This window comes from Eimeria necatrix, genomic scaffold (genome assembly GCF_000499385.1).
Source record: "Eimeria necatrix Houghton genomic scaffold, Enh_scaff893, whole genome shotgun sequence".
NCBI lineage: Eukaryota > Apicomplexa > Conoidasida > Eucoccidiorida > Eimeriidae > Eimeria > Eimeria necatrix.
The window spans coordinates 1-10,000 of record NW_013654693.1 but is presented as its reverse complement, the minus strand read 5'-3'; the positions used below and the strand labels follow the sequence as shown (position 1 = coordinate 10,000).

At 52.0% G+C, this 10,000-nt stretch overlaps 4 protein-coding genes across 4 annotated transcripts in view; 2 read left to right on the top strand and 2 right to left on the bottom strand.

Moving 5' to 3' along the window:
* ENH_00081490 (TBC domain-containing protein, putative) overlaps positions 1-2,762 on the top strand; it is a gene marked incomplete at both ends in the record, with an annotated part of 4,118 nt that extends 1,356 nt beyond the window's left edge. The window contains 4 exons of the mRNA XM_013583317.1: positions 637-685; positions 895-1,048; positions 1,302-1,482; positions 2,523-2,762. Of these exons, the coding sequence (XP_013438771.1) occupies positions 637-685; positions 895-1,048; positions 1,302-1,482; positions 2,523-2,762 (624 nt within the window). The remainder of the gene's footprint in view (positions 1-636; positions 686-894; positions 1,049-1,301; positions 1,483-2,522) is intronic.
* A 2,127-nt stretch (positions 2,763-4,889) lies between these two features.
* On the top strand, positions 4,890-8,756 carry ENH_00081480 (hypothetical protein, conserved; the record flags this gene model as incomplete). Its single annotated transcript, XM_013583316.1, has 3 exons — positions 4,890-6,218; positions 7,103-8,550; positions 8,645-8,756. The coding sequence occupies 3 exons, from the start codon at positions 4,890-4,892 to the stop codon at positions 8,754-8,756; spliced, it is 2,889 nt and encodes a 962-aa protein (XP_013438770.1).
* A 29-nt stretch (positions 8,757-8,785) lies between these two features.
* ENH_00081470 (hypothetical protein) lies at positions 8,786-9,192 on the bottom strand (the record flags this gene model as incomplete). The annotated part of the gene is made up of 1 exon (XM_013583315.1): positions 8,786-9,192. A coding segment is annotated over one exon (407 nt), but the record flags the coding sequence as incomplete, so codon positions are not given.
* Positions 9,193-9,808: 616 nt separating this feature from the next.
* Positions 9,809-9,877, bottom strand: ENH_00081460 (hypothetical protein; the record flags this gene model as incomplete). Its single annotated transcript, XM_013583314.1, has 1 exon — positions 9,809-9,877. One exon carries the CDS (start codon positions 9,875-9,877, stop codon positions 9,809-9,811), a length of 69 nt encoding a protein of 22 aa, XP_013438768.1.
* Between the last annotated feature and the right edge of the window lie 123 nt (positions 9,878-10,000).

Here is a 10,000-nt window from a genome sequence, read left to right as displayed (position 1 = left end):
TGTTTTCAACCAACAAACCAACAAACCAACCAAAACCAACAAATCAACAACAAACAAAGGGGTTTGTGAAAGAGAAGTCTCTGAGTTTCCGACGCCCACAACTTGTAATTATTATTTATTTATTTATTTATTTATTTATTTATTTATTTATTTGTTTATTTAATTGTTTATTTAATTATTTAATTGTTATTTATTTATTTGTTTATTTATTTGTTTATTTAATTGTTTATTTAATTATTTAATTGTTATTTATTTATTTGTTGTTTGTTTAGTTGCTTTTGTTTATTTTAATTTGTTTCTATTTATTAATTGTTTATTTATTATTTATTTATTTAGTTATTTAATTGTTTATTTAATTGCTTGTTTATTTGTTATTTAATTGTTTATTTAATTTAAGCGGCATGTGTGTATTTGGCGCCAATTTCGCATTTTGTGTTCATTTTTTTGATTTTTAAAATTCTTTTGAATTCTTTTTCCTTCTTTTAAATCATTTTAAATCATTTTAAATCATTTTAAATCATTTTAAATCATTTTAAATCACTTTAAATCATTTAAATCATTTTAAATCATTTTAAATTACTTTAAATTGTTTAATCTTTTGTTCTTTTTCCACTTTTGCCCTTCTGCTGCTCGCAGGCTCTCCTCAAAGTGCTGAAGGCCTACGCCGCGTACAACCCCGAAGTTGGTAAATAAATAAATAATAAATAAATAAATAAATTAATTAATTAATTAATTAATTAATAATAATAAATAATAAATAAATAAATAAATAAAAATAAATAAATAATAATTAATAAATAATTAATAAATAAATAATAAATAAATGATTATCTGATTCTGCTGCTGCTGCTGCTGCTGCTGCTGCTGCTGCTGCTGCTGCTGCTGCTGCTGCAGGTTACTGCCAAGGCATGGGTTTCGTGTGTGGGGTGCTGCTGCTGCACATGCGGGAAGCAGCAGCATTTTGTTTTTTGGTTTGTTTGCTTTCCAAATATTCTCTCGCGGATTTGTACAGACCTGGACTTCCTCTTTTGAACAAATACTTCTTCCAGTTCCAAAAACTCCTCAAGACACACATGCCCCAGTCCGCTCCTGCTGCTGCTGCTGCTGCTGCTGCTGCTGCTGCTGCTGCTGCTGCTGCTGCTGCTGCTGGTTTTGTTGTGGCGCCAGCAGCAGCAAGAAGCAGCTGACACGACAAAGAAAGCAGAAGCAAGAAGCCCCCAAGCCCTCTGCTGCTGCCGCCTTTGCTGCTGCTGCTGCTGCTGCTGCTGCTGCTGCTGCTGCTGCTGCTGCTGCTGCTGCAGGCTGAGCGCGCACCTGGAGGCGGAGGGCGTGGAGGCCTCGATGTTTTTGTCGGGCTGGCTGATGACTTTGTTTGCTTACAACTTGGAGTTGAACTCCGTCTTGAGAATTTGGGATTTGTTTCTTTTCCGCGGAGAGAAGCAGCTCTTCGCCACCGCCCTCGCCATCCTCAAGGCCAACGAGGTCAGCTAGCCAGCTAGCTGTGCCTGGCTAGCTGGCTAGCTAGGGCTGGCTGGCTAGCTAGCTGTGCCTGGCTAGCTGGCTAGCTGTGGCTGGCTGGCTAGCTAGCTGTGGCTGGCTAGCTGGCTAGCTGTGCATGACTTTGTTTGCTTACAACTTGGAGTTGAACTCCGTCTTGAGAATTTGGGATTTGTTTCTTTTCCGCGGAGAGAAGCAGCTCTTCGCCACCGCCCTCGCCATCCTCAAGGCCAACGAGGTCAGCTAGCCAGCTAGCTGTGCCTGGCTAGCTGGCTAGCTAGGGCTGGCTGGCTAGCTAGCTGTGCCTGGCTAGCTGGCTAGCTGTGGCTGGCTGGCTAGCTAGCTGTGGCTGGCTAGCTGGCTAGCTGTGGCTGGCTAGCTAGCTAGCTGTGCCTGGCTGGCTAGCTAGCTGTGCCTGGCTGGCTAGCTAGCTGTGCCTGGCTAGCTAGCTAGCTGTGCCTGGCTAGCTAGCTAGCTGTGCCTGGCTGGCTAGCTAGCTGTGGCTGGCTGGCTAGCTAGCTGTGGCTGGCTAGCTAGCTAGCTGTGGCTGGCTAGCTGGCTAGCTGTGGCTGGCTAGCTAGCTTGCTGTGGCTGGCTAGCTGGCTAGCTGTGGCTGGCCAGCTAGCTTGCTGTGGCTGGCTGGCCACAGCTAGCTAGCTAGCTAGCTCTGGCCAGCTAGCTGTGGCTGGCTAGCTAGCCGTGGCCAGCTGGCTAGCTAGCCGCGGCGAGCGGGCCAGCTAGCTGTGGCTAGTTAGCTGTGGCCAGCCGCTGCCAGCTGGCTAGCTAGCTAGCTGTGGCTAGCTGGCCAGCTAGCTAGCTATGGCTAGCTAGCTAGCTAGCTGGTTAACTAGCTGGAGGCAGATAGATAGCTAGCTAGCTAAACAAGGCTGTGTGTCGAACTAGCTAGCTGTCCAGCTAGCTAGCTAGCTGCTTTTCCACCCGCAGTGCATGCTGCGCTTTCGCCGGAAAACCCGAACCCTAAACCCTAAACCCTAAACCCTAAATGGTGGTTTGCGCGTGCGCAGGCGGTGCTGCTGGCGAGCTCTTTGGAGGGAGTTTTGGAGGTTTTGAAGAAAGTGGAATTGTCTTTTGAAGAGCTGCAAGAAGCAGCAAAAGGAATTAAAGTCACCAGAAAGACTCTTGCTGCTCTCGAAGCGGAGTACTACCGCAGCAGCAGCAGCAGCAGCAGCAGCAGCAGCAGCAGCAGCAGCCCACGCGCGCTGCAGCAGCAAAGCCTCGACCCGCAAGGCCAGATTTCCAACTAGCTAGCTAGCTAGCCACCGAGCTAGCTAGCTAGCTAGCTAGCTGGCTAGCTGGCCAGCTAGCTAGCCGGATGTGCTTAACTTGCTGCTGCTCTCTAGCTAGCTAGCCATGGCTAGCTAGCTGGGTAGCTAGCTAGCTAGCTGGCTAGCTAGCTGGCTGGCTAGCTGGCTAGCTAGCTGGCTAGCTTGCTGGCTAGCTAGCTAGGCCGCTGGCACTAACTAGCTAGCTGGCGGGGGCTAGCCGTGGCTAGCCAGGGTCCCAATTTTTTGTTCAGGGTTTAGGGTTTAGGGTTTAGGGTTTAGGGTTTGGGGGGCAGTGGCAAATTTGTCCGCTGCAACACAAAACGAAGCGCGAAGAAATATTTCTTTATTTTGGCAAAGTGCTTGCATGCTGCTTCTGCTGCTGCTGCTGCTGCTGCTGCTGCTGTCGCTGCTGCTGCTGTTGCTGCTGCAGCTAGCTAGCTAGCCGGCTGGCTAGCTAGCTAGCTAGCTAGCTAGCTAGCCATAAGAAACAGCTACTTTGTTTGCAACTAGAAGTGAGTCAATAATTCAATTAATTAATTAATTAATTAATTAATTAATTAATTAATTAATTAATTAATTAATTAATTAAATTATTGACTCGTTAATTATTTATTTGGCAAAATTCATTTAATAAGTTGACTGATTTGTCTTATGTAATTATCAGAATTGAAAAAAAAAATAAATTCATTTAACTCAAAAAAGAGAAAAATGGAAAAAATAAAATAAAGAAATGCAAATTAGAAAAGAAATGAAGACGGAATGGCGACAAGAGCAAGTCGAAGGAGCAGCAAGGGTTTAGGGTTTAGGGTTTAGGGTTTAGGGTTTGGCGGTTGAGGCTTTTGATGAAGTTGAATTTAATTTCATTTCAAGTTTTTGTTTCTCTAAAGAAGAAAAGAAACAAAACCAGAAAATGTTAGTTTTCTTTTTCGAATTTCCTTTTTTATTTCTTTTGGAAAGCTGCTCAACTTGGAGGCCTCGCTGGAGGACTTTCTTTCAAGCCAGGGCAGTTTTCGGGGTTTAGGGTTTAGGGTTTAGGGTTTAGGGTTTAGGGTTTAGGGTTTGGGGTTTAGCACCGAGCCACTCTTCGTGGGCGAAGAAGAATTTGAATTTGAACAGCAGCAGCTGCTGCAGCAAATCGAAGAGCAGCAGCAGCAGCAGCTGCTGCTGCTGCTGCAGCAGATTCATTTAATTTTGAATTTAATATTTAAACTTCGCCATTAAAGATAATTTCCGCTTTTCTCATTCTTACTCCGTCAGATTCCAGGGCGCGGCGGCCGCGGCGCGGGCGCAAGCCGAGCTCAGGAAGCGGGGCCAGCCGCGTTTTTTTCGCTTCCAACTCGCCAGGAGAAAAGAAGAAACATTTTAATGGAGTTTTGCGAAGTCGGAAGTTCAAAAGGAGAAATAAATTCGGAGAATCTTCGGTTTTGGAGGTTTCGCAGTTCAGGTGTACAGGCAGCTCGGCTGGTCGACTCTGTTCGTTCACGAACTGCCGCAGTCACTTCATTTTGCTTTTCATTCTTTTAGGGCTTTTCCCCGCGGCTTTGGAGGCTTTGGCGCCGTTCTTTTCATTTCTTTTTTATTTTTCTCCCCGGAAACCTCGAAGGGCTGCAGATCTCGCGCCGCGGAGCGCAGCATCGATTCTCCGCAGGGCTGGTCTTCTGTGCGTTTTCGCACAACTTTGCTGCTTGACATGCGAATTCAAGGTAGCTTTTCTCCGAGTTACTTCCTTTTCTTGTTTTTCATGTGTATTCCCCCCCCGTTCCTCTTTTAGAGGGCGGTTTCCACCTCAACTCTCCGCGTTCAACTTCTGCGGCTGCTCGCGACTGCTCCGGCTAGCCCTCGCCCCGGCGGCTGCTGAAACCGAAAAGTAAGTTTTATTTCCTTTTTTTCCACTTTTTCCTTTTTTATTTCGCATGTGTAGAGCCCAGAAACCCAGGTCGCCCTGCAGCGCTTCCCCCCCCACGCTGACACACGGGCCCGGAGCTTGCCGCTGCTACTTCCCACTTGCAGCAGCAGCAGCAGCAGCAGCAGCAGCAGCAGCAGCAGCAGCAAAAGACATTCAATGATTCAGTGCCACCCACAGAGTCTTTCGAAGAGGCCAAGGCAATGGCTGTGCCCGCAGGGCTTTCAGGGGCTTCTTTGCTGCAGCTGAATTATCAGGTGCAGCAGCAGCAGCAGCAGCAGCAGCAGCAGCTGCTGCAGCCGGAGGCGCCGGCGCTGACACTCGCGGCTCCGCAGCTGCAGCCCGATCTGCTGCAGCTGCAGCAGCAAGTGCTGCAGCAGCAGCAGCTGCAGCAGCAGCAGCAAGTGCTGCAGCAGCAGCAGCTGCAGCAGCAACTGCAGCAGCAGCAGCAGCAGCAGTTGCTGCAGCAGCAAAGCGAAGTGGACAGGGCCAATTTGGCTCTTTTGGAGGCGCAGAAAGCAGCAATAGATCTGCAGCTGGCTGCGCAGCCGCCTGCAGGTTTGCGCGCTGCTGCTGTTCCGTTTGCTGCAGCAGCAGCTCCTGCTGCAGCAGCAGCAGCAGCAGCAGCAGCAGGGCCGGCGGCGCTTGGCTTCTCAGGTGTACAGGCAGTTGACGGCGGCGTGTCTGCAAGTTTGCTGGCGAGCGGGGCTGCGCTGCAGCAGCAGCAGCTGCTTCAGCAGCAGCAGCAGCAGCAGCAGCAGCAGCAGCAGAAGGCGCAGCAGCTGCTGCTGCTGCAGCAGCAAGACGAGCCGCCTGCTGCAGCACTGGGGCCCCTCGCAGTGCCCCTGGGGGGCCCCCCGGGGGCCCCCCTGCCGCAGCTAAATGCCCCTTCGGCTGTACCCCCCACAGCCCCTCAAACAATTCCTCAAGTGGTTTTGTCTTCACTGAAAGGAGAAGAAAGTGCTGCAGCAGATGCCAAGTTCAAGAAGCTGGAGCGGGACATGCTGCTGCTGCAGCAGCAGCAGCAGCAGCAGCAGCAGCAGCAGCAGCAGCAGCAGCAGCAGCGGGACGCGGGGCCCGTCAGCACGCAGAACTTGATGCCCTGGCAGCAGGGCGTGCAGCAGCAGCAGCAGCAGCAACGCAGGCAAGAGCTGCTGCAGACTCTCCGCGAACTGCAGCAGCAGCAGGAGCAGCAGGAGCAGCAGCAGGAGCAGCAGCCGCAGCAGCAACAGCTTCCTGCCCCTGACGCGCAGCAGGAGTCCAACCAGCCTCCCCCCATTCAGCTGCAGCAGCAGCAGCAGCAGCAGCAGCAGCAGCAGCAGCAGCAGCAGCAGCCTGGCGGCCAGTGTGATCTGGACTTGAGTGCATGCGGAGGCAACGGTGGGCTACTTAGTGAAGCAGCTGCAGCAAAGGAAGCAGCAGCAGCAGCAGCAGCAGCAGCAGCAGCAGCAGCAGCTGCGTGGTGCTGCTTCTCCTGCCGTTGTCACTGTGGTGCTGCGGCAGCTGATTTGTACCTGCTGCTACGTTGCGGTGTTGCTGTTGCTGCTGCTGCTGCTGCTGCTTCTGCTGCTGCTGGTGTTGCTGTTGCTGTTGCTGCCTCTGCTGCTGCTGCCTCCTGTGTTGCTGCTGCTACTGCTGCTGCTGCTGCTGCTGCTGTCGCTGCTGCTGCTGCTGCTTGTGTGATTGTGGTGCTGCTGCTCGTGGAGTCTCCCAGCCTGCTGCTGCGGTGACTAAGCCTGCTGCTGCTTCTGCCTCTTTTGCTGCTGCTGCTGCTGCTGCTGTCGCTGCTGCTGCTGCTGCTGCTGCGCTTGCAGCTGCCTGCGTTGCTGCCCGTGCTGCTGCAGCAGCTGCTGCTCACTGCAGCAAACTGTGTGGATTTGTTTGCTGCTGCAGAGGCGCTGGAAGCAGCAGCAAAAAGCTACGCCCTTCGAGCTGAGGGCTGCAGCTGCCAGTCTGCTGCTGCTGCTCTCGTTTGTTCTGTCTTTGGAAACGAAGACAAGTTCAACAGCAGCACGGCCTTCTTCGCGGATGCTGCGGCAAGTCTTGCTGCTGCTGCTGCTGCTGCTGCTGCTGCTGCTGCTGCTGCTGTTCGTGCTGCTTTCGCGGCTGTAGCTGCTGCTGCTGCTTTTGCTGCTGCTTTTGCTGCTGCTGCTGCTGCTGTTCGTGCTGCTGTTGCGGCTGTAGCTGCTGCTGCTGCTGCTGCTGCTGCTTTTGACGCGTCTGCTGCTGTTCGTGTTGCTGCTAGCTGCTGCTGCTTTAGGTGCTGCTGCTGCACACATTGAATGAATGAAGCGAAGCAGCAGCATCAAATATTATTATTTTATTTTAATTTTTATTTTATTTATTTATTTTTATTTTTATTTATTTTTATTTTTATTTATTTTTATTTTTATTTTTATTTTTATTTTATTTTCAGGGAACCGTCACTATCAAATTGACAGAAAATGCCTGCAGCAGCATTGCCACTGCATGCGGCGTGGAGCTGCCAGCAGCAGCAGCAGCAGCAGCAGCAGCAGCAGCAGCAGCAGTGCCTGAAGCTGCAGCAGCTAATGCTGCTCCTGGTCCTGCTGCTGCTGCTCTCCTGTCCGCAGCAGCCACTCCTTCCCAGCTGCAAGTTGGGCACAACCAGGCAGCAGCAGCAACAGCAGCAGCAGCAGCAGCAGCAGCAGCAGCACCGGCGTTTATTGAAATGGGAAGCCAGATGCAGCAGCAGCTGCGGCAGCAGCTGCGGCTGCGCCTGGGAGCAGCAGCAGCAGCAGCAGCAATGCAGCAAATCAGGAGGCAGCAAAAAGTCCAAAGAGATGTTGACGAATTGCTGCAGAATGTGTTGGCTTCGGGGCCCTCCCCGCCGCCAACATCTGCTGCTGCAGCAGCAGCAGCAGCAGCAGCAGTTGCTGCTGAGCTGGCCCAAGACGCGCAGGAAGAAGCAGCAGCAGCAGCAGCAGCAGTGCAGCTGACGGACGACCCGCAGCCAGCTGCTGCTGATGCTGCTGCTGCTGCGCCAGAAGCAGCAGCAAACGAATCCTCGCCTAGTGGAGATGCTGCAGCAGCAGCACCTGATGCTGCAGCAGCAGCACCTGATGCTGCTGCAGCAACAGATGCTGCTGCAGCGCCTGATGCTGCTGCAGCAACAGATGCTGCTGCAGCAAAAGATGCTGCTGCAGCAAAAGATGCTGCTGCAGCAACAGATGCTGCAGCACCGAACGAGGGCTCTATACCTGTGCCCGCAGCAGCGCCTGCTGCTGATGCTGCTGCTGCAAACCCTGCTGCTGCTGCTGCTGCTGCTGCTGACGATCAAAGCAGCAATGCGGAAGCAGCAAACAGTGCAGCAGCGCAGTCTGCTGCTGCTGCTCTCAGCAGCTTCGGCGTTGTTGCAGCAGGAGAAACAGCACATGAAGCATGTGCTGCTGCTGCTGCGAAACTTCCCAAAGAATTCCCCATCATGTCCAGCAGCAGCAGCAGCAGCAGCAGCAGCAGCAGCAGCAGCAGCAGCAGCCGCAGCGGCAGCAGCAGCAGCCTTGCTATTGTCAAGGCAGCCTCCGAAGCAGATGCCATCCCTTTCTCTCTACATCTTCCGCAGCAGCAGCAGCAGCAGCAGCAGCAGCAGCAGCAGCAGCAACAGCCGTTAGCGCCGCCACAGCCGCAGCCGCCGCAGCCGCAGCCGCAGCAGCAGCCGCAGCAGCAGCCGCAGCAGCAGCAGCAGCAGCAGCAGCAGCAGCCACCACCACCGCCGCCACCGCAGCCGCAGCAGCCACAGGAGCAGCCGCAGCAGCCACAGGAGCAGCCGCAGCAGCAGCAGCAGCAGCAGGAGCCGCAGCAGCAGCAGGCACAAGAGCAGCAGCAACCTGCAGCAGCGCCTCAAGAGTAAATTTACCGAACCACTTTAGCAAGCAATGCAGCAGCAGCAGCAGCAGCAGCAGCAACTGCTGCTGCTGCTGCTGTGCCGTTTCCCCTTTAGGGAGTACCAGCAAGCAGCGCCAGCCGCAGCAGCAGCAACAGCTGCTGCAGCAGCAGCAGCAGCAGCCGCAGCAGGAGCTGCTGCGCCTGCTGCTACAGCAACAAATGACTAACCCCCAACATTTCACTGGCAGTTTGATTCTTATTTTCCCGCTGCTGCTGTTGCTGCTGCTGCTGTTGCTGCTGCTGCTGTTGCTGCTGCTGCTGTTGCTGCTGCTGCTGTTGCTGCTGCTGCCGTTGCTACTGTTGCTGTTGCTGCTGCTGCTGTTGCTGCTGCTGCTGTTGCTGCTGCTGCCGTTGCTACTGTTGCTGCTGTTGCTATTGCTATTGCTGCTGCTGTTTCTGGTGTCGCTGTTGCTAGTATGTTGTAGCTGCTGCTGCTGCTGCTGCTGCTGCTGCTGCTGCTGCTGCTGCTGCTGCTGCATTTGCCCATGCTGCTGCTGTTTTTGTGTGTGGTACTACTTCTGATGCAGTAGCTTCTGCTGTTGCTGCTGCTGCTGCTGCTGCTGCTGCTGCTGTCGTCAGCGCTATTCGAATCGACAGAAGACCCTAAACCCTAAACCCTAAAAAAACCCTAAACCCTAAAAAAACCCTAAACCCTAAAACCCTAAGCCCTAAACCCTAAACCCTAAACCCTACAGACAGCGAAAAAAACTTGAGGGTTTCGGAGTCGATTTGTTTCATTCCGGGAAATAATAATTTTGAATTTCGTTGGAGTTCTTTTATTAACAAATACAAACCCTAAACCCTCGCTAAACCCTCGCTAAACCCTCGCTAAACCCTAAACGCTCCCATTGCTCCTTGGGGCGCCGCTTTGGCTGCGCCAACTAAACAACTGCAGATTCTAGGGTTTAGGGTTTAGGGTTTAGGGTTTAGGGTTTAGGGTTTGCTGGGGGCCCCAGGGGAGGGCCTCCACAGGGGAGCGCGGGGCTCGGCGCCTGGGGTTTGTGACCCAGGGTCTAGGGTTTAGGGTTTAGGGTTTAGGGTTTAGGGTTTAGGGTTTAGCAAATTTGTCGTCGAGTGGGCTAATTTGCTTCCAATCGACTCAGTTCCGCGTCGAGGGTTTACCAGGCTTTGCTAGGCTTTCCTAGGGTTTGCTAGGGCTGCTAGGGCTTACTAGGGTTTAGCGTTTAGGGTTTAGGGTTTAGGGTTTAGGGTTTAGGGTTTACATGGGGGGAGTGGCACATCGGTATTTGCTGCACTTGTTGACTTGGGAGATTTCTCTCCAGTCCATTTCACTGTCGGAAATTCTTTGCCAAGTTTCCGAATTTTCCTTCAAGAGACTCAAACAAACCTGAATAAATAAATAAATAAATAAATAAATAAATAAATAAATAAATAAATAAATAAATAAATA